Below are 23,904 nucleotides of genomic sequence, written 5' to 3'. Positions count from 1 at the left end.
CAAAGTTTAAGGAAAGTACAGGCATATCCCAGCTTACAGCTACCTTACCAATAATAATAATGGTATTTGTTAAGCGCTTACTATGTGCAAAGCACTGTTCTAAGCGCTGGGGGGATACAAGGTGATCAGGTTGTCCCACGTGGGGCTCACAGTCTTAATCCCCGTTTTACAGATGAGGGAACTGAGGCTCAGAGAGGTTAAGTGACTTGCCCAAGGTCACACAGCAGACATGTGGCGGAGCTGGGATTCGAACCCATGACCTCTGACTCCAAAGCCCGGGCTCTTTCCACTGAGCCACGCTGCTTCTCCAATACATACAATCCACCTTTCGTACCTATGATCGACACGATCATCCGTGACTTCTCGCTGTCTTTGAACTCACATTCGATCTGCGGCCAGATGACAACAGCAGTGGCATGTGCTAAGTGCTTAGTATGGGCCAAGCACTGTATTAAGCGTCGGGTACAACCGGGATAATCAGGTCCCACATGGGGCTCAGTTTAAGTAGGAGGGAGAACAGCTACTGAATCCCCATTTTACAGATGAGGGAACTGAGGCCCAGGGAACTTAAGTGACTCGCCTAAATTCACACAGCAGGTAAGTGTGAATTATTACTCTATTTTACTTGTACATATTTACTATTCTATTTATTTTGTTAATATGCTTTGTTTTGTTGTCTGTCTCCCCCTTCTAGACTGTGAGCCCGCTGGTGGGTAGGGACCGTCTCTAGATGTTGCCAACTTGGACTTCCCAAGCGCTTAGTACAGTGCTTTGCACACAGTAAGCGCTCAGTAAATACGACTGAATGAATGAATGAAGTGGTGGAGTCAAGATTAGAACTCAGTTCCTCTGTCTCCCGGGGTCTTTCCACGAGGCCACGCTGCGTCTCATTCTTTCTACGCAATAAACGCTAGATCTGCTCCTTCAACTACATGAATTCTGATAATATTTTGGGCTAGATGATTAGATCAGCCTCTTCCCTGGGCTTCCTTCTGCTCCACCCTACTATAAAATGCTGCAAGAATCATCTTCCTTCCATCGTCCCCCTTTTAGACTGTGAGCCCACTGTTGGGTAGGGACTGTCTCTATATGTTGCCAATTTGTACTTCCCAAGCGCTTAGTACAGTGCTCTGCACATAGTAAGCGCTCAATAAATACGATTGATGATGATGATGATGGTGATCTTCCTGAAGGGTTGCCTGGCCCATATCCTGCCCTACCAAATTCCTTACATTTGGCTTTGAGGCTCTCTCACACCTGGCCCCCACCAAACCTAGCTGCTCTCTTGGTGGGCTATTCCCCACAATTCTTTGTTAATAATAATAATAATAATGATGGTATTTGTTAAGCACTGCCTATGTGCCAACTACTGTTCTATGTGCTTGGATAGATACAAGGTAATCAGGTTGTTCCACGTGGGGCTCACAGTCTTCACCCCCATTTTCCAGATAACTGAGGCACAGAGAAGTTAAGTGGCTTGCCTAAGGTCACACAGCCGACAAGTGGTGGAGCGGGATTAGAACCTGCATCCTCCGACTCCCAAGCCCGGGCTCTTTCCAGTAAGCCGTGCTGCTTCCCTGATTCGAAACTCCCTCTCCCCTCATTCAGAGCTCTCCTAGATTCTCAGCTACTCCCAACAAGGCTTCCTTGAGTAAACTTCCCAGTATCAACAGTGCTCAGCGCTTAGGCCAGTGCTTTGCACATAGTAAGTGCTTAACATCTACCATTATTATTATTATTATTATTAATAAGCACATCTGCTTGGGTATCCATGTTTATTCAATTCAACCAGTGGTCACTGAGTGCTGTGTACAGAGCCTTGTACTAAGACAACCTCATCTCCTTGTGTTTCCCCCCAGCGCTTAGAACAGTGCTTTGCACATAGTAAGTGCTTAACAAATCCCAACATTATTATTATTATTATTATTATTATTATTATTACTAAGCGATTGGGAGGGTATAATACAACAGACTTGGTTGTATTCACATTCTAGAGGGGGAGTCGGACACTAAAATGCGGGGCTCAGCGGAAAGAGCCCGGGCTTTGGAGTCAGAGGTCAAGGGTCCAAGCCCTGGGGGCTCCACTAATTGTCCCTTCACTTCTCTGTGCCTCAGTTCCCTCATCTGTCAAATGGGGATTAAGACTGTGAGCCCCATGTGGGACAACCTGATCACCTTGTAACCGCCCCAGCGCTTAGAACAGTGAGCTTTGCACCTAGTAAGTGCTTAATACATGCCATTATTATTATTAAGTTCCTTGTGGACAGGGAACTTTATTCTGCAACAACTCAGTGGACTTACTGAGTGCTTACTGGGTGCAGAAGACTGTACTAAGTGCTTGGGAGAGTACAATATAACAGTTGGCAGACGTGTTCCCTGCCCACTTACGGTCTACAGGGAGAGACAGACATTAATAAAAGAAATTATGGCTAGGAACATGAGTGCTGTGGGGGTGAGGTGAATTCCAGGTGGTCGAAGGATATAGATCCAAGTGCATACATCATCATCATCATCATCATAATAATAATAATAATGTTGGTATTTTTGTTAAGCGCTTACTATGTGCAAAGCACTGTTCTAAGTGCTGGGGGGGAAACACAAGGAGATGAGGTTGTCCCATGTGGGGCTCACAGTCTTAATCCCCGTTTTACAGATGAGGGAACTGAGACACAGAGAAGTGAAGTGACTTGCCCGAAGTCACACAGCAGACATGTGGGGGAGGTGGGACTCGAACCCAGACCTCGGACTCCCAAGCCCACGCTCTTTCCACTGAGCCACGCTGCTTCTCTAGGGAGTTAAGGAAAAGGGAGTGTTTGTTATCTCCAAGGAAGATCCGCCAAGCTAGCTCTCTTCCTCCCTTCAAGGCCCTGCTGAGAGCTCACCTCCTCCAGGAGGCCTCCCCAGACTGAGCCCCTTCCTTCCTCTCCCCCTCGTCCCCCTCTCCATCCCCCCCATCTTACCTCCTTCCCTTCCCCACAGCACCTGTATATATGTATATATGTTTGTACATATTTTTTTACTCTATTTTATTTGTACGTATCTATTCTATTTATTTTATTTTGTTAGTATGTTTGGTTTTGTTCTCTGTCTCCCCCTTCTAGACTGTGAGCCCACTGTTGGGTAGGGACCGTCTCTATATGTTGCCGACTTGTACTTCCCAAGCGCTTAGTACAGTGCTCTGCACATAGTAAGCGCTCAATAAATACAATTGAATGAATGCAAGTGTAAGCTGCACTGTAACAGGAGATCAGGGGGATGAACTGACTTCTTTAGAGCCGATGGTAAGGTGTTACCTTTTAATGCAGAGGTGATTGGGCAGGGGGGAGATGGGGACTGAATTTTTTTTTTCAGAAAAATGAGCCAGGCAGAGGAGTGAAGTGTGGACTGGAGTGGGGAGAGACACAGGAAGCAAGGAAGTCAGTGAGGAGGCAAAGTGGAGTAGTCAAGGCAGGACAGGATAAGAGCTTGGATTAACGTGGCAGCAGTTTGGATGGAGAGAAAAGGATTTGCTGACAGAGTGAATAGGGGGGTGGAATAAGAGCTGAGCTGAGGCTAACGCCAAGATTACGGGCTTGTGAGAGGTCTAGACTGTGAGCCCACTGTTGGGTAGGGACCGTCTCTATGTGTTGCCAACTTGTACTTCCCAAGCGCTTAGTACAGTGCTCTGCACACAGTAAGCACTCAATAAATACGACTGATTGATTGATTGAAGGACAGTGATACTGTCTACAGTCCTGGGAAAGACAGGGGAGGACAGGGTATGGGTGGGAAGAGGAGGAGTTCTGTTTCGGATGTGTTTAAGGTGGGTCATCAGGTAGAGGTGTCCTGAAGGCAGAAGGAAATGTGAGACTGCAGAGCTGGAGGTGAGTCTGGGGATCATCTTTGTAAGGATGGTAGTTGAAGCCAAGGGAGCAGGCCTAAGTGGAGAGTAGAAGGGGACCCAGAACTGAGCGTTGAGAGACCCCCAATGTCAGAAGGTGGGAGGTAAAGGGACTGAGGAGAACCGGGAGAGGAGAGTGTCAGTGATGCTGAGGTTGGGATAATGCTTCAAGGAGAAAGGGGTGGTCCATAGGGACAAAGGCAGCTGAAATGTCTAGGAGGATTACGGAGTAGAGACAAAGAGCCTCTTTCCAAGAATCTAATTCAGTGTATACTGCACCAAGTAGATGCTAAATACTACTACCACCACCACCACTCAGATTAAAGCCGCCGCTTGACACATACAACCCAGGGATAGAGCTGGGTGACAGCTCCACAACCCAATGCATTATTGCAAGATACCAAAACGGACGAAGTGTAATCTCTCTACACTAGCTAAAATTTGGGGATCCAGAAATCTTGCATACACTATTAAGACGACGGATTAATAAAACTGAAGAAGACCCTGAAGAGAAAGGAATTCAACGGTGTGAAGGGGTGTTCAGAAAATTAGCTTGTGGACAAGGCACTCTGAGGACACAAGGATATCGTTCAATCTGAAATGAAAAAGTTATTTACTACTGCTGAAAAACCACGACCCCAATCCGCAGAACCACCATCTAGTTTTGCAGCCTCCTGCAAAGATTCATCATCGGACTCTAACTCCATTTAAAGTTGGAACACTACGCTCTGAATTCCTTGTATAACACAGATTAATTAGCTTAATCATCAATCGTATTTCTTGAGCGCTTACTGTGTGCAGAGCACTGTACTAAGCGCTTGGGAAGTACAGGTTAATGGGAAGTACAGCTTACTGGAACGGTAGACAGCACAAACACTTTATATTTTTCCAGAGGTCTGGGGATGGATCTCAACCTATTACATGGAAGTCTACGGAAAAAACCTGACCCACGATGCAGCCCTATTTTCAAGAAACAACCCCGCAGTATCGCGAGGTGTGTCCGTTCTAAAGCACGGGGATGGGAAGAATGGGGAGCAGGAAACAAACGCCTCGTGCCTACCGACTTTCCCGTCATTACCAAGCGCTTAGTACAACGTCCTGCACACAGTAAGCATTCAAATATCACTGACTGAACGAGGGGTGGGGACCGGCGGAGAGGGATTTTTCCTTACCTGTAGGACTCGGTCATCATGTCGGTGCTGGTTCTGGAACGGTACCTAATAAATTGCACGTAAGGGAATAAGAAGCATACTCCACGATACAAGCGTTCACGATACCTCATGTCTGAGGATCACGTTACCACTGTATCCCCTGGTAAGCCTACATAATAACAATATTATTATATCGGGAACCCTAAGAGCATACCCTGTGCGAGCTTGGCAGTCGATGGTCCATGGAATTCCTGGAATCTTGCAGAACTTTGGTGGAGGAATTGTTCTTGTATTTCTTCCCCTTTAGTCTGCTGACAAAGAGCAGCTTTGCAGAAGGTTTAACAAGAAGGGGTTTCTGCTTTGCAAGAAGTTCACTGTTCCAGTTTTGCGCCTACCGAGATTTTTAGAAGTAGATATAAAAGCAGTTCCGTTTTCTTACATCAACTACTGCATCCTACCATCTTTATGAATTGATTTCATTCACCCGACACCCACAGAGGAAAAAAATTGGTCATGCCCCATATCTCTTTGGCAGATGTATTCTCCAAAACAGCTATTTTCATATAAGGACATAGGATTGGAAGCTTTAGTTATTGCACACTCGCACTACGAAGTCTAGTGCTTTTAAAAAGATACTGAGTCAGTGAGCCCCGACCCAACTGAGTAGGAAAATCAAAATGTATCTAATGAGTGCGGTCTTGTGGCTCCACTTATAGTGCTGAGGATGAAGAAGTTCCCAAATTTCAAAATAATAATTTTGGAAGTAATGAAGGAACCTATAAGTTGGCAAAGCATGATGTCAGATATAATCCTAATGTAAGATGAGCAATGAGGCCTTAGAGGTTCATCTTCAAGCAGTGTGCTTACTTTGACAGCACTGCCATAACATTTGGGTTTAGGAAAAGGTCTGCAAACTCAGCAGTATAGCACTACAAGTCCTGCTGTGACTTGTTGATTTATTGTCTTTTCTGCATTCCTCCTATTATTTCTTTCCTCTGTGTTTGTCCCCAGTTTCCCCTTTTAGGCAGGCACTGCATCAAGTTCAATCTCTGTTTCACCAGTCCTGACATGCAGTATAATAATATTCAAAGCGCTGTTCTAGGCACTTGGGAGATCTACAGTTGGAAATCCTAGATGCAAGGAGCTTACAGTCTTTTTAACCCATCAAGCAAGTTAGTTTAGAAAGCAAACCTGGCTGACAAAAAAAAAAAATGGGATTATTTCAGCGGTAAAACAGGCAGCTGCTTTTCATCATCATCATCAATCGTATTTATTGAGCGCTTACTGTGTGCAGAGCACTGTACTAAGCGCTTGGGAAGTACAAGCTGCTTTTAGGAAGATTCCTTCATCAAAGCAGTTTCAGAACATCAAACACTTTAGAGGTGCAAGTCTGCCTTTATGATAGAGAGATTTTAATTTATATTTTGTAAGTGTATGGGGAACAAACCTATCCCACTATACAGCCCTATTTTTCAGGACCACAACCCCACTGTATCGTGAGGTGTGCCTGTTTTGGAGCATGGGGGTGGCAAGGATGGGGAGTAGGAAAGCCCCCTACCAACTGGAAGCTCATCATCATCATCAATCGTATTTATTGAGCGCTTACTATGTGCAGAGCACTGTACTAAGCGCTTGGGAAGTACAAATTGGCAACATCTAGAGACAGTCCCTACCCAACAGTGGGCTCACAGTCTAAAAGGGGGAGACAGAGAACAAAACCAAACATACTAACAAAATAAAATAAACAGAATAGATGTGTACAAGTAAAATAAATAAATAGAGTAATAAATATGTACACACATATATACATATATACATGATGGGCACAGGTTGGGTCTACCAACTCTACTGTATGGTACGTTCCCTAGTCCTTAGTATACTGTTCTAAACACAGTAAGCGCTCCGTAAGTGCCCATGATTGATTGGAAAAGACTTGGCAGGTGGGGACCTAAACAATTCCTGTAGTCAAAACACAATTTTTCACCCTTTCTTATGCTGTCAGGTCAATCAATCGGTGGTATACGCTGAGCTCTTACTGTGTGCAGAGCACTTATTTAGCACTTGGGAGGGTGCAATGCAAACAGAGTTGGTAGACGAGTTGGGTTACCTATACTATAGTCCTAGAGCATCAACATTTCACCCAAAGTACTGCCGTCTTCAACTAGGACGAACCCTCCCTGACTCTTTCAACCCCACTCAACCTTCCTTAGCCCCACCGACGCAGGGCCAAGCCATGCTGGTGGTGGATTGATTGAGCGAGCATCAGCGGTCGAGCAGGTGACAAGGAGATCAACTACCGTGTGCCGCAAAACCTGGATACTCTTTCAACAATAATAATAATAATAATGGTATTTGTTAAGCGCTTGCTACGTGCAAAGCACTCTTCTAAGCGCTCTTGAAGTACCCCCTGAATTCACACTTTGGGCCATAATAATGGGCCGTTCCATATATAACAATATATATAGTCTTCTAGACTGTGAGCCTGCTGTTGGGTAGGGACCGTCTCCATATGTTGCCAACTTGTACTTCCCAAGCGCTTAGTGCTCTGCACACAGGAAGCGCTCAATAAATACGATTGAATGAGTGAATATAAAATAGAGATATTTTAATGGTATTCGTTAAGCGCTTACTAAGCGTGGCTCACTGGAAAGAGCCCGGGCTTTGGAGTCAGAGGTCACGGGTTCAAATCCCGGCTCTGCCAACTGTCAGCTGTGAGACTTTGGGCAAATCACTTAACTTCTCTGGGCCTCAGTTACCTCATCTGTAAAATGGGGATTAAGGCTGTGAGCCCTCTGTGGGACAACTTGATCACCCTGTAACCTCCCCAGCGCTTAGAACAGTGCTTTGCACATAGTAAGCGCTTAATAAATGCCATCATCATCATCATCATCACTAAGTGCCAGGCACTGTTATAAGCGCTGGGGTCGATACAAGCTAATCAGGTTGGACACAGTCCGTATACTACACGGGGCTCACAGTCTCAATCCCCATTTTACAGATGAGGTAACTGAGGCACAAGAAGTGAAGTCACTTGCCCAAGGTCACACGGCAGTCATGTGGTGAAGCCAACATTAGAACACAGGTCCTTCTGCCTCTCAATCAATCAATCAATCGTATTTATTGAGCGCTTACTCAAGCCCGTGCTCTATCCACCAGACCATAACGCTTCTCATATATTGGTCTGTAGCTGGGTTACTAGGGGCTCCCAAACCCCCTCGACAACCTCCACAATTTATACTAACCACCACCTAGTTTCCTAACTTCAAATGGGATTAAATTGAATTGTCACAAATTAAAAGAGTCATCAGGAAAAGCTGACCTTACACTCCTCCGAATCAGAGACAAATGACCAACCTTTTCTGGGGTCAACTTCATAAGTTCCATGTTTTCCATACTGTGGCGGCGTCCCACCTTGGGGCGGGCCCCTATAGAAAAAAAAGGAAAATTCAAAATTCAAATAAAGCAGGTCTTTCGGTGAGGTTCCTCAAGCTGCAGATTCAGCCACTGAAGGACAGTCACCAAAAAGAATGCAGTGCAGAGGACCAAACATGTAAAAGAAGGGGAAAGGCTAAATTCCTGGGATTTTTAGTCAACTTTTATAATAATCGCTTTCCTGACCCTAATTACATAAAACATCCCCAAATAAATGCTTCGGTTTGGTGATTTGAGGCTCTAGCTTTACATCCCACCAAAATCACGCCCTAATTTAGAAAAAAAAATTAAATTACTCGTTTTACGCCCCTGTAGTTTGAAGAACGGAGTACACTGTGAAACTGAACTAGAAAAGGCAGAATCAAAATAAAGTGTGGACAAAAAGATGACATTAACAAACCATGATTTCCACTTGTGCTGTAAGCAGGAATAATAAACGGCAAAAAATTAAAAATAAGCTTGCTTCTTCATTTGGGGTTGAGACCCAGCACTTAGAACAGTGCTTTGCACATAGTAAGCGCTTAATAAATGCCATTATTATTATTATTATTGTTATCACAATGTTTCCTCCAAGAAGCCTTCCCTGACTAATCGCTCATTTCCCTGCTTTATTCACCTGCTCGTCTGTGTGGCCTAGGCACTTGTATCTGCTCCCCTTAAACACTTAGATAATAATAATAAGAATAATTGGCATTTGTTAAGCGCTTACTATGTGCAAAGCACTGTTCTAAGCGCTGGCACTGTTCACCCAAACCCCAGCCCCACAACACTGACATATCCTTGGACACTGCTACCTCCCCTGTCTGTAGTTTAATTGATTTATTTTATTTATATGTCTGATTCCCTCACTAGATTGTAAACTTCTTAAGGGCCGGAATTATGTCTACCAACTCTATTATACTGTACACCCTCCCAAGCACTTACGGTAAGCGCTCAATAAATAATATTGATCGAATGATTGAAAGATGGATCAACCAGTCAATATCCAGTCAACCCTGGGTCTGTTCATATACTAAGGCCAGGCGCTGATAAAATACCAACTTTGTGGAAATCGTCAACCGTGAGGGATTACTACAAGTGACAATACTGACTTTGCTACCCTTTCAAATCTTAATTCCAGATCCACTTTGAAAAGCGGGAAATGAATTTTTTTCCTCTTCTTCCCTCTTTGGTGTGAACAATTAGAACAAAACGGCTAATGAAGCAGAAAAGAAATCTATAATGTTGAAGACTTTAAAATGTGTTTGCTGAAGTCACTGTGTACTTTTCTAAAACGTGACCACGGTCCTTTTGCATCCCTAGGAAAACTGGAGGGGAAAAGAGATAGATAAAATTATTTTAAAATATTAAAAAAAATTAGCCCAGGCAATAGATCTGCTGCCACACCAAAAAAAAAAGACAAAAAAAGTTCATAAAATGACTAAAAAGTAAGACAAATGGCAGAGTTTACTGCGATTATAGGGTGTGTTAACATAAATATAAATAAGGAAAATGAAATGGAGCAATGCTAACTATATATATTTTGGGTTTTTTGCACTAATTTGAAAACATTACACTAATCTGTCTCCCCCTTCTAGACTGTGAGCCCACTGTTGGGTAGGGACTGTCTCTATATGTTGCCAACTTGTACTTCCCAAGCGCTTAGTACAGTGTTCTGCACACAGTAAGCGCTCAATAAATATGATAAAATACAATAAATACGATTGATTGATCGATTGATCTCAAGTTCATGAAAGAGCCATGACGCTGCATTTAATTTGACTGAATCTACAAGATCATTTTTAAAGTCAAATGATTTAGAAAAGGCACGAAAGTCTTAAGTTACACAGTTTTAATTTGATTTTAAAATGTCCCCGGGGTTCCAAGGATGGAGAGTGCCAGGGAGTGGATGGGGGGGTGGAAAATGCGGACAGAGTAGGAAATGGGGTGCACTAATAACTGGAGCCCCCTGCGTCCCCGACAACATCATCATCATCAATCGTATTTATTGAGCGCTTAAAGAGTGGGCTCACAGTCTAAAACACAACACAACGAGAGCACAGCAAAGACAAAAGCCACTTTCCCAACTTTTAAAATCTAGGAAGAATTATGGCAGTTCTCATTGAAGACCGATTCCCTCTAGACCGTCAGCTCGTTGTGGGCAAGGAACAAGTCTACCAAGCCTGGTATTTTAAATACCACGTATTCTCAATCAATCAATCAATCAATCAATCGTATTTACTGAGCGCTTACTGTGTGCAGAGCACTGTACTAAGCGCTTGGGAAGTCCAAGTTGGCAACATATAGAGACAGTCCCTACCCAACAGTGGGCTCACAGTCTAAAAGACTCCCCAGTGCTTAGTGCAGTAAGCACACAATACATACCGCTGGTGATGATGATTACCTAGAACAGTCAAGTGGATAGCCAGGGACCACCCCAGCCTTACGGCTTAGTAATAATAATAATAATAATGGCATTTATTAAGCGCTTACTATGTGCAAAGCACTGTTCTAAGCGCTGGGGGAGGTTACAAGGTGATCAGGCTGTCCCACGGGGGGGGCTCACAGTCTTCATCCCCACTTGTAAGCTCTTTGTGAGAAGGATTCACTCATGTCTACCAACTTCAATTAGGCTGTACTTTCTCAAGCGCTTAGTACAGTAATAATAATAATGATAGCATTTATTAAGCGCTTACTATGTGCAAAGCACTGTTCTAAGCACTGGGGAGATTACAAGGTGATCAGGCTGTCCCACGGGGGGCTCCCAGTCTTCATCCCCATTTTACAGATGAGGGAACTGAGGCCCAGAGAAGTGAAGTGACTTGCCCAAAGTCACACAGCTGACAGTTGGCAGAGCCAGGATTTGAACCCATGACCTCTGACTCCAAAGCCCGGGCTCTTTCCAGTGAGCCACGCTTAGTAAGCGCTTAACGAATACCATTAAAATATCTGTTTCATATTCATTCCTTCAATCGTATTTATGGAGCGCTTACACAGCTGACAATTGGTGGAGCCGGGATTTGAACCCATGACCTCTGATTCCAAAGCAAGGGCTCTGTCCACTGAGCCACACTGCTTCTCTACCTGATGTTTTCTTAATGGTCAGTGATATATAAATTGTTCTTACTGTGGATTAAGTGCGCATCATCCGCTGGGACCACCTCTGTTCTTGCCTAGTAAAAGCGTGAGCCCCTTTGTGGGACATTTACCTTAATTACTTTTCTCATAATTACCTGAGGGGTTAGTATCATGTTTCACTTAATAAATGGTAGTAAAGACTACCGACCCTGAGTTCCATAAGTTAGGCACCCACCATGAAAGCTGTCATCTGTTTCGTGATTTTCAGACATCACTGAGTTATTTGTGTCGTAGCTCAAACCAAGCACTACTTGCAGATCGGAAAGATTAAGTCTGGCCGTTAGCTCACCATTTTTATCCCCGACCTGCAACAACAACAACAACAAAAATGTAAAAATGCTTAGAAAACTAAGAGTGCTTCAAAGAAATGTGATCATGAAAACTCAGAAAACTTATCTGAGGTCTTCCAAGTACTAAAATGAAGACAAAATACTCAATTCCGTTCCTTTATAACAAAGGTTCCAAGTTAAATTATCTATTTTATTAACTCTGTAAATACTTTTATGCCTGCCTAATCCCTGCGGACTGTGAGCTCCTTGTGGATTTTGCCTACCAACCCTATTATACTGTACTTTCCCAAGCGCTTAGTACAGTGCTCTGCGCACAGTACTGATTGACTGTGAGCACGGCGTGTGTCAACTGCTTTTTAGTACTTCCCAAACACTTAGTACAGTGCACTACACACAGTACTACTAATAAATACTGAAATATTAACTTTCACACTTTTGTGTGCTAATTGCACTCGGAGGTTTCTATAAGCTAGGAACCTGCATAAATTTATACTCTTTTATCCCCAAATCTCCCACTTGTTACTGAACAATAAAGTGAGACTGACACGATTAAATCTCTCACCCTAATGATTCTACACTGTCCTCCTAACATATTATTTGGAATGTCAATACTGGCTCAGGTGTTCTGCAGGGTAACGGTACCATATTCGTTCATTCAATCGTATTTATTGAGCGCTTCCTGTGTGCAGAGCACTGTACTAAGCGCTTGGGAAGTACAAGTTGGCAACACATAGAGACGGTCCCTTGCCGACGGCGGGCTCACGGTCTAGAAGGGGGAGACGGACAGCAAAACAAAACATATTAACAAGATAAAATAGAATCGGACAGCAAAACAAAACATATTAATAAAATAGAATAAATATGTACAAGTAAAATGAATGGAGTAATAAATATGTACAAACATATATACAGGTGCAGTGATCACCTTGTAACCTCCCCAGCGCCTAGAACAGTGCCTTGCACATAATAGCAATTTAGCATAATAGCAATTTCTGTATATGACATTTCTATCCCTCTAAACTTCAGGACTTTAAAACATAATAAATTGAGCTAACTGTGTCAATGTGAACTGAGCAAAGTGACTCAAGAATGAAGAACTGTGCCATCAAACCATCTGATCCCAGTTCCTTGTCTCCATCAGGTGGGACGAAGCCAGTTCAATAAACCAGGAAAGAACAGACTGTTTCATTCACAGGAAAACAACAAAAAATAGAAAAGGGAAATGAATCCAAAAATGCCAGTGAAATAATACTGGGCCTCGATCTTCTCCCTCTCACTGTCTACCCCTTGCTCTCAGCCTCCCTCCCACTTTATAGCCAATCATCAATCGTATTTATTGAGCGCTTACTGTGTGCAGAGCACTGTATTAAGCGCTTGACTATAGCCAATAGAATACCATCGCCCCATCTTCAAAGCCCAGCTAAAATTCTTGATAGTAATATTGTTTTCCCAAGAGGATAGCAATCTAGAACAATTCCTTCAACATGCCGAGGTGGTAAAGGGATGAAACCAACTTTTTTAACAAATAATTCTACCTCCATTCACTCGTCCTCAAAAATGGCTGCACAGAAGTCAGTGCAAACATATCATTGCCCATGGGCCACACTGTTTCTGCTTTTGAATTATTTTCTATGAAGAGCGCTGTGTAATCCACCCTTCCACCTAGCCATAAAGAAACACTTTACGTAGGGGAGAGAGAAAAAAAACTGCATTTCTTTAAACCCATTTGGAAGTCGAGATAGATAAAAAGAAAGTTTCGGTCATACCTCTCTGGAAATTTCCAGGTGTTTTTCGGCAAAATGCATAGCTTGATCATGATTTCCTAATGCTGTATATGCATTCCCTAAACTCCAACATGCTCTCCCTTCACCAATCCTGCAACACAAATCGGTAAATATTATTCTGCTGCAGAAGGCCAAGCTGCCTGGCACTAACTCCAGATATTACCAAGTCCAAGCATTTCATCTTTCATTCAAATGCCATCGTAAATATGCTCCCAAAGAACCGATACACCCTGGAATATCTTGAACTCAGGGTCCAGTTTTGAACTTCCATCCTGAGGAACTTATTGAAAAAGGATTTAAAATCAGATTTTGCCTATGCAGACCACAAAGTTTCCTTAAAAAATTAACAGGGAAAACAAAAAATTAGAGTCTTGGCAAATTTTACCTATCATTCAACTCCTGAGCTATTGTTAGGTGCTTCAGATGATAATCAATGGCTTTCTCATAGTCTTGAAGCAGAGTATAGGTGTTTCCAAGGCTATAACAAGACTGTGCTTCTATGGCTCTATCTTTAAGTTGTCTGGCCAGTTGGAGCGTCTTCCTGAAAAGAAAGACACATTAATTTCTAAAAATAAGTATAGTCTTAGTTGTTAGTAACACAAATTTTAAAAAATAAGTCATTATCCTCTGCTTATAAAGTCTGTGCTTTATAAGAGTACTAGTCTACTTTTATGAATGTGAATCTTATTTTGTGATTTAAGTGAGGAACAGATAAGCAAAATTTGGGAAACAGAGGAAAGTAAAAATTGCAACTTCAATATATTATTAGTAGTACTAGCGGTAGTACTACAAACCTATAACAAGGCACTGAAATAAACCCTGTGGTAAATTCAAGAATAGCAAATAAAGACAAGACCCCGACCTACGTGGGGCAAAGGTTTTGAGGATATTATTTTATAAATGATGAAGGGGAAAAATATAAAAATGTGAAAATCAATTGACTAAAGTTCAGTAGGCTAATTTTCAGTATTATATTTTTCTGTGAATGCATCCCTTCATTCAAATAACTTCTGATATTTTAGTAAACGCACTGATGATGATTTGCGCTTCACAACTGCTTTATGGATTAAATGTTGGCCAAAAATGAAAACATACACCAAATAAAAGCTTGGATTTTTCCCTTTGCATGCTGTTGCTTGAGATAACCAAACAAAAAGGTATCTTTATTATATGAAAAACAGCAGAACTGCACAGACAAAAATACAGCACGAATGTTTGGAAGCAAAGAGAATTAGCAAGACAGAAAAATGTGAAAAGAATCTTCTGTTAATTCAAAACGATCACTCAGCAAATCTGTATTCACTTCATAGTGACAGTCACCTTGTTAATGAATAATATACAAACCTCAGCTACATTTCCGTTTAATACCAAAATATGAATACATAAGTTGCTCTGAATATGTGAACACCTAGGGAAAGACTATGTAATAGTAAAATTAAGCTCCAGTGGGTTATGTAGATTTAATGCAGGCATTAGAACTTTAATAAAAGTCCTCTAGACTGTGGGCTGGCTGGGGGCAGGGAATGTGTCTGATGTTATATGGTAATAATAATAATAATGGCATTTATTAAGCGCTTACTATGTGCAAAGCACTGTTCTAAGCGCTGGGGAGGTTACAAGGTAATCAGGTTGTCCCATGTGGGGCTCACAGTCTTCATCCCCATTTTACAGATGAGGGAACTGAGGCCCAGAGAAGTGAAGTGACTTGCCCAAAGTCACACGGCTGACAAGTGGTGGAGCCGGGATTTGAACCCATGACCTCTGACTCCAAAGCCCGGGCTCTTTCCACTGAGCCAAGCTGGTACTCTCCCAAGTGTTTAGTACAGTGCTTTGCACACAGTAACCGCTCAGTAAATACGCTTAACAACAACAAAAGTCCTGAAACTGCTTCCAAACGACATCAATACAAGCAAATTCAATATTCAAGCTTCTGTTTCGAAAAATAACTTTAAAAAAAAATCCAGGTGAGGACCGCTGTTCATCCGGAATCTGCATTTTGCATTTGTCTACAAAAATAACCAACTAACTTGTAGTATTCCGCAGCAGTTGCAAATTCCCCAAGGAACACAAATGCATTTCCAAGGTTGCTATATGCTCTTCTTTCAGCTGCTTTATCTCCAAACTCTTTTGCAATAAGAAGCCGCTGAAAGAGAAGAGATCAATGTCGGTCGTGAGCGTGACTGCGGGGTGTTTCGTCCTGTATCTAGCCAATTCCACGAAGCTCACCCAAAACTTCAACAAGCTCCAGATTTGCATTTTTTTGAAAGGTGGGGAAATGTGTACGCCAAAAGGTGGGAGATACTGAGATGCCGTAAGAGGATGATGATCTAACCTCTTACCAAAAAAATGGATGAGTCTTGGTCCTGAGATTTCAGGACTGACAGCCTGCGGAGGGGAAATTAGAATGACAGTGGCTCACGCGGTGCCATTCGCACTCTCGCGTGCCTGCTAGCCATATTCCCGCTTGGGTCACGAGCAAGTTGGCAACACTCTGTGAAATACATGTATGATCTTCGCCCATGTTACACAGTTACAGGCAGAACTTGGATCTCATGATTCCCAGAGCAGTGCTGGGCCAAAAGTGAGGCTAACCATGGGACAGACTATAAGCTCACTGTGGGGAACACGTCGGCCAACTCTCCCAAGTGCCGGGAACGGTACTCTGTGCAAAATAAGGGCTCAGTGAATACGACTGAATGGAATACGATCGAGTGGGATGACTGGAAAGCTGGGTTTCAACAGCACATTTGCTCTGTATATGAATACAGAGATTAGCCTGTACGTGGGAGAATCCAGTTCATTTCCTTTTCAGGCCCATGCATACAGAAAAGTCTCAGAGAAACTGAACCAGGGCTGCAACCAGTTTGTATTTACGTTTTTTTAAACGCTTAATGCAAGCCCCAACAGTAGCTGGGGAGAGCAATGACCATTAAGCGCTTAGTACAGTGCTCTGCACACAGTAAGCACTCAATACGATTGATTGATCTCCGTCGAGATTTATGGGAATGAGCATTGCTGGGAGAGGCGGGCTGGAGCTTGTTGTTAGCGGTGCAGGACTAAGCATTTAGTTCAGTGCTTTGCACACAGTAAGCGCTCAATAAATACAATTGAATGGATCACCTTTTAGACTGTGAGCCCTCTGTTGGGTAGGGACTGTCTCTATATGTTGCCAACTTGTACTTCCCAAGCGCTTAGTACAGTGCTCTGCACACAGTAAGCGCTCAATAAATACGACTGATTGAATATTTATTGATAAATAAATAATTATTTATTTATTGAAGGATTGAATATTCCTCCCGGAATTACCGACTGTCTGAGGCGGTGCCACGATCGTGATCATACCTGTTCGTGAGACAAAACAGCATCCTTAAAGTTACCCAGAAGATAATGAGTGTTTCCAAGATTTCCAAAGGCTCTGCCTTGTGCTGCTCGGTCTCCTAATGCAGTGACGATCGACAGATTTTCCCTAAGAGTCAAAGAAACGAATACTGATAAATGTTTGGAAATAGCATTTCTATTTAGACTGGGTCCTACTGAATTCTGAATCTTGTAATGTCCCCATCACTAAAATTAGGTAAATACAGATGATGTACAACTATCTTGTTTGGTTTGGGTGCGTTTTGTCTCGGAACAGAGGAAACGATTGGGTTTGGATAGAGGTACAGAGATACCTAAATCGAAATCATTTTTTTTCCACCTGTGCTAGTGGTTCCGACTTTCAAACTCTGCATTTCCCATTCTTTGCTTGGAATGCCGAATCGACCTTTCAGTGTCATTTTCTACACTGCCACTAGATGATACTATTCCGATTATAAGAGAACACGCATTTAAGGAGTTGGAAAAGATTCCAATTTTTAAGGGAATTGTGGAGCTTTGAGCTTATAAAATATTGAATACAATATTAAGTAAGGTACTGAATATCAGGAAGCAGAGTGGCAAAGTAATCAGAGGGCCTGGATTCCTCCATTTACCTGCTCTATGACCTTGGTCAAGTCAATTAACTTCTCTATGCCTCAGTTTCCTGTAAAATGAGGAGACTTTTCTGTTCTCGCCCCCTCCCTACATTATGAACCCCTTGTATCTTGTGTCTTCTGCTGGGCTTAATACAGTGTTTGGCACACAGTAAGCAAATACCACAATGATGATCATTTTTGAAGCGGAAGGCCCAAAACAATATACTGCTCTACTCACTCATAGTAATCCACAGCTTTCTGCAAAGCCACCTTCACCTCTTCTGGAAATTCTCCTGGATCATGAGTTCCAAGACAGCAAACACCTTTTCCTTTGGAGTGGTATACATTCCCCAAATTATAAAGGGCTCTTGCTTCCCCTACCTAAATTGGGATTCAAAGTGGGTAAATTTTTAAATCTCAGGCCATTCCTCTGAAAACAGGTTCATCTACTTCACAGGGTTAATGAAAATGTTGATTTTCCCATCTGAGCCACCACTGTACATTTCACTACTTAATTTTACCCAAGTCACAAAGACATACTGTGTATTATGGGGAAAAACAATGACGGAAAGTCTCAGAACATTTTTCATATCATAAGATCAAATATTCCATTATTTTTTTACCTTGTCATTAAGCTCTCTGGAAATATCTAGGTGTCTCTGACAACAAACTATAGCTTCGTCAAAATTCCCAAGCACCTTTAAAGTGTTTCCTAGATTACCACTAGCTTTAGCTTCGCCTAATTGGTCTCCAATCGTCCTGAAAATAAAAGGGAAAACACATGTGATCGTCTAATTTTGCTAAGCACTACATTGAAACAACTGGTAACAGCCAAATATAACGTTTTCTTTCCGAGCATATTCAGAAGAAATGTCAGGAGTATACGTGGATTTAGATCCCCTTTCGAGAAGATACATTTTGACCTCTTGGGCATTAAAACAGACTTAAACAGCCCATTCCAAATATCATTTTTTAAGTTTCAATTCTGGTTCACAGTCATGATTCATCCTAAAGTTCAGATGACTTTTTTTTGAAGTGCCATATGTTTGGGGTTTTTTGTCTAAAGTACCCACCACTCCTAACAATTGAACAAAATTGGCTATGACCACAGAAGGCTGGAGAAGTACCAGAAGTGGGAAAGATTTTTACCTTGCAAGGGTTAAGTCATGATGATGATACTCTAAAGCTTTGGCATAGTCATGCAAGTAGAAATAGGCATTGCCCAACTGGCTGTAAATAGCACTTAGTGTTTTCAGGTCTTCGGTTCCGACTTGAACGGCGGCCTCAAAGAACGAAACCCCGGCCCGGCAGTCTCCTGCTTTACAGAGTCGCTCCCCTTCCAAGGCTAGCTCCAGGCAAGACGCTTCCATTCTACAAAATCACACAGGAGAGACATTGACGACATTTCAGCACAGATTAAGCATCTCCATCTTCAGCTAATGCAATCCAAATGCGGCAACTGATTTTAATCGGCGCCTCGGGAATCAATCAATCGCATTTATTGAGTGCTTACTGTGTGCAGAGCACTGTACTAAGAGCTTGGGAAGTACAAGTTGGCAACATATAGAGACGGTCCCTACCCAACAGTGGGCTCACAGTCTAGAAGAATAAGTCTCTTCAACAATTCAAGTACCCATATAAATATCAAGACAAAATATATTCGGACTTCTTTTCCTAATCTGGGGCTAAGCCAAGGCACAAGTCCTTAAATATAATGTCATCTGCTACCCAAGATAGCTCTTTATATGGATTCCAACCTAAAGTCTGTTATAAGGAACCACCTCCACAAGCGTGACAGCCTGATATTCTCAGAAATACTTCCTTCCTTTTATATTCCACTTCTCCAGGATATAGAAAGCTAGAATTAAAGGACTGTGAAAAAAAATTCCTTGGAAACAGGAGCCAGCGTTTCATTTTGAAGAGAAAGAGGTTGGTACGGGGTGGGGTGGAGAGGGGACTTTGGGAGGAAATGGGAAGATTTTCATCATCATCATCAATCGTATTTATTGAGCGCTTACTGTGTGCAGAGCACTGGACTAAGCGCTTGGGAAGTACAAATTGGCAACATATAGAGACAGTCCCTACCCAACAGTGGGCTCACAGTCTAAAAGGGGGAGACAGAGAACAAAACCAAACATACTAACAAAATAAAATAAATAGAATAGATATGTACAAGTAAAATAAATAAATAAATAAATAGAGTAATAAATATGTACGGGTCAGAAAGATCACATTTAGGGTTTTTTTTATCATCCCTGTTGAAGTCTTGTTAGAGTTCTGGGACCAACAAGGCTAGAAATGCAACCTCAAAAGTTGAGGAAACAATGGCCCGTTACTTCCATGGAGCAGGCACAGGTAGCTGAAAACTTGACTTTTGGGTGGCAAGGATGACCCACAATTGGATTCAATCAATGACGAATACTTAGCATAATCTATAATCAATAGTACTTACTGAGTGCTTTACTCAAAGTGGAGCGCTCTTCTCAGCATTTGGGACAGTACAAAGAGTATGTCCTATGGTTTAATGGATACAGCATGGGCCTGAGACTCAGGTCATGGGTTCTAATCTTAGCTCCACCACTTGCCTGTGTGACCTTGGGCAAGTCACATCATTTCTCTGTGCCTCAGTTACCTCATCCGTAAACTGAGGGTCAAGACTGTGAGCCCCATATGGTACAGCGACTGTGTCCAACATGACTGCCTTGTATCTACTCCAATGCTTGGCACACGGTAAACCCTCAACAAATACCACAATTATTATTATTAGTGGAAAGAACACAGGCCTGGGAATCAGAGGACCTGGGTTCTCATCCCAGTTCTGCCAATTCTCTGCTTTGTGACCTTGGGCAAGTCACCTCATTTCCCTTTGCCTCAGTTTCCTCATCTGTAAAATGGGGAATAAATCCTACTCCTTCCTACCTTGGCCAACCTGATCACCTTGTATCCTCCCCAGCGCTTAGAACAGTGCTTGGCACATAGTAAGCGCTTAACAAACAAATGCCATTATTATTATCATTATTATTCTCTGAGCCTCAGTTACCTCATCTGTCAAATGGGGATTAAGACTGTGAGCCCCAAGCGGGACAACCTGATCACCTTGTATACTCCCCGATGCTTGGCACATAGTAAGCGCTTAAATGCCATTATTATTATTATTATTATTATTCTCTGAGCCTCAGTTACCTCATCTGTCAAATGGTGATTAAGACTGTGAGCCCCAAGGGGGACAACCTGATCACCTTGTATCCTCCCCAGCGCTTAGAACAGTGCTAGGCACATAGTAAGCGCTTAACAAATGCCATTATTATTACTCTCTGAGCCTCAGTTATCTCATCTGCAAATGGGGATTAAGACTGTGAGCCCCACGTGGGACAACCTGATCACCCTGTAGCCACCCCAGCGCTTAGAACAGTGCTTGGTACATAGTAAGCGCTTAACAAATGCTATTATTATTATTATTATTATTATTATTATTATTATTATTATTATTATTATCATATGTGGGACAGGGACTGCGCCCAACCTGAGTATCTTGTATGTAGCCTAGTGTTTAGTGCAGTTCCTGGCACAGAGTAAGTGCTTAACAAGTACCACTGGCATATAAACTGTTTCAGATCACCATTATCAATAGCACTGAATAACTACTGTTTGCAGAGCACCCGACTCTGCGCTTGAGGAGCAAAAAACAGAAAACATCCCCCCTGATGTTTCCATCCTAGGAAATTAAAAAAAAAAATGCATTCAGCAAAACTTGCAAAAATTATTCAGCAACATACCAATTATTCCTTCTCTTCTAGTAATGTCTCTAATCTATAAAATCTCCACATTATATGAATCAGATATAAATAGGACTAAAGTAGAAACACTTTACTGAAGGAGAGAGAATGACTTTGGCCAGGAATTTTATGGTTGAAGGATAACTGCTATAAAAAGAACAAGCAGAGACAATTCGGAAGGAATGCATCGCCAAAGGGACGGAAGGCTTTCCAGTATCTTTCCTGCTTTAGAGTTGGAATACTGCTCTTGTTTAAAATGCTGTCTACAGTTCCAGCTTGTGGCTTCTTTCAATTCAATTTATGGACCTGACAAACTCTGCAGACAAGACTACGTGAATGCAAATCTAAGTGGAGAATACTTAAATTGGACATGTAATCTGTACAAGCTGGCTATTGTGCTCACTGGGGCTCTTTGAGTCTGTGCGCTCCATAGCTGTCAGAAACTAGGAGACCTTCCTTATTGGTAAGTCAATTCCAGAATGTAGTGAATGTCCTTTTTATGCAGAAAAACCAATTCAACTGAAGCATGAATGACTCATTTTTCCAGGTTGGTAGAGGTGTGAGCTTTGCTGGACACTAGTTTGAGTCTGGCTCGTGCTGTTTCAACTCAACCCTGCAGGAGATCTCATTTTGTTGGTATGTTTGGTTTTGTCTCCCCCTTTTAGACTGTGAGCCCACTGTTGGGTAGGGACCGTCTCTATATGTTGCCAATTTGTACTTCCCAAGCGCTTAGTCCAGTGCTCTGCACACAGTAAGCGCTCAATAAATATGATTGATGATGATGATGATCTCATACGGCTCAAGATCATGAGAGGCATGGGCAGGGCAATCACCGAGTTGTTATTCTCCAGATCCCACAAAACAGGACAGGGGTGGATGCAAAACAAAAATCAAAGGAGGAAGAGGATAGGAAAAAGGGGGCTCAGTCTGGGAAGGCCTTCTGGAGGAGGTGAGCTCTCAGAAGGGCTTTGAAGGGGGAGAAGAGAGTTAGCTTGGCTCCTTTCTGCATCACCTATGCCCTTAGATCTGTACCCTTCAAGTCCTTGACATTCACTCTATCCTCAACTTAACAGCACTTATGTACATATCTGTAATTTATTTAAACGTCTGTCTCTCCCCTAGACTATAAGCTCTTTGTGGGCAGGGGAGGTGAGTACCAATATTGCACTGTACTCTCCCAAGTGCTTAGTACAGTGCTCTTGCACACAGTAAGCAGTCAAATATTATTGACTGACTGACTCATAGGGACCCCGGGCAAGTCGCTTCAAATCTCTGTGCTTTTCCCTCATCTGTAAAATGGGGAGACTGATACTGGTTTCTATCTCAAAGGGATGTGCTGTGAGGCTAAAATGAGATATTTGATGCGAAAATACGAAGTGCTATAAATTTACAAGGTGTTATCTCAAATGAAAATAGTCTATCTCAGTCAAGGGTGAGCAAGAACTAATAGCTTGGAGCTGCATCCGGCCCATTACTAGATAGAGGAAAAAGTAAAAATAGATACACTTTTCATTTCACATGAGACTATACCACTTGTAAACATGCTAAAAAACCATGATACAGGTCAATTTTGGCGATCGAGAATCTTTTTCAATAAATGTCTTACTTTGAATGATAGATACCGGGTACTGTGAATAACAAGTATTCTGACGATACGTGGCCCTCAAGGGTTGACCAAAACTCCAGTCCCACAATTTCCTACCCTAATCTATCTCCGATCATTTAGGGGCAGGAGCAGACCCAGGTTTTCTGCCCTGGGCATTTTAGGAATTAATTTTCCCAATATCATTAACAAAGAGGAATACTAAAGAACTGTCTTTGTAAACTCAGGATCCATGGGACATGGTCCCACAGTGGTATATAAGGATGTGGACCCAAGTACCCAGCACTGCAGTCTCGTGCTTTTTGGCCAACCACCAGCTAAGAGGTCTAAAGAAGGTAAAGTGACAGACAGGTTAATGAATGGTCTGGGTTAGAAAAAATAATCATCAATAAAGAAATAACTTTCTGACCCCTGATTAGAAAGGAGGAACATCTCTCTCAGTATTTCCAGGGTATGCTGAATGACAGCTGGAAATCCCTCAGGATCTGCCATTGTCAGGAAAGGCGTGATTTATGGTCCTTAAAAAGGACCAAAAAGCACTAAAAGTGCTGGGATTTTTAAATTTCACTCATTAATTTCCATTTTCAGAGCATACAGTTCTAAGATTTAATAAGCTTCTCACATTTATACCACTTCACCTTTTCTTATAGCGGGCACAATCAATCAATATGACTGTTTACAGAAAACACTATTATTCATTACTGCTAAAAGGGAAAACATGCCCAAAATACCATGATTTATTTCCTTCCCATGTCCCCCTTTTCAGACACAAAATGAATTATGGCAAGTCAGTGCATTTAAAGTATTTTTCTGAATAGCAGAAAAAAAAAATTCCTACACAAAAATCACATGAAGTTACACTATGGGTCGATAAACTCGCTACCACAGTATCCCATGAAAACTTTTCCAAAACAAGGT

At 42.3% G+C, this 23,904-nt stretch overlaps 1 protein-coding gene across 2 annotated transcripts in view; it reads right to left on the bottom strand.

The window, feature by feature from the left end:
- Positions 1–23,904, bottom strand: part of GPSM2 (G protein signaling modulator 2) — a 66,108-nt gene that overhangs the window by 4,436 nt on the left and 37,768 nt on the right. Inside the window, exons 3-13 of one of the 2 annotated variants that reach the window (XM_038745144.1) lie at positions 18,757–18,978; positions 18,231–18,366; positions 17,846–17,988; positions 16,997–17,120; positions 15,682–15,797; positions 14,040–14,195; positions 13,637–13,745; positions 11,756–11,885; positions 8,386–8,456; positions 5,246–5,422; positions 5,053–5,097 (exon numbers count right to left, since the gene is read on the bottom strand). In XM_038745144.1, the coding sequence (XP_038601072.1) occupies positions 5,053–5,097; positions 5,246–5,422; positions 8,386–8,456; positions 11,756–11,885; positions 13,637–13,745; positions 14,040–14,195; positions 15,682–15,797; positions 16,997–17,120; positions 17,846–17,988; positions 18,231–18,366; positions 18,757–18,978 (1,429 nt within the window). The remainder of the gene's footprint in view (positions 1–5,052; positions 5,098–5,245; positions 5,423–8,385; positions 8,457–11,755; positions 11,886–13,636; positions 13,746–14,039; positions 14,196–15,681; positions 15,798–16,996; positions 17,121–17,845; positions 17,989–18,230; positions 18,367–18,756; positions 18,979–23,904) is intronic. The other variant, XM_038745145.1, reaches the window with a different exon arrangement.

This window comes from Tachyglossus aculeatus, chromosome 4, assembly GCF_015852505.1.
Source record: "Tachyglossus aculeatus isolate mTacAcu1 chromosome 4, mTacAcu1.pri, whole genome shotgun sequence".
Classification (NCBI taxonomy): Eukaryota; Metazoa; Chordata; class Mammalia; order Monotremata; family Tachyglossidae; genus Tachyglossus; species Tachyglossus aculeatus.
This window is presented reverse-complemented; position numbering and strand designations above follow the sequence as displayed.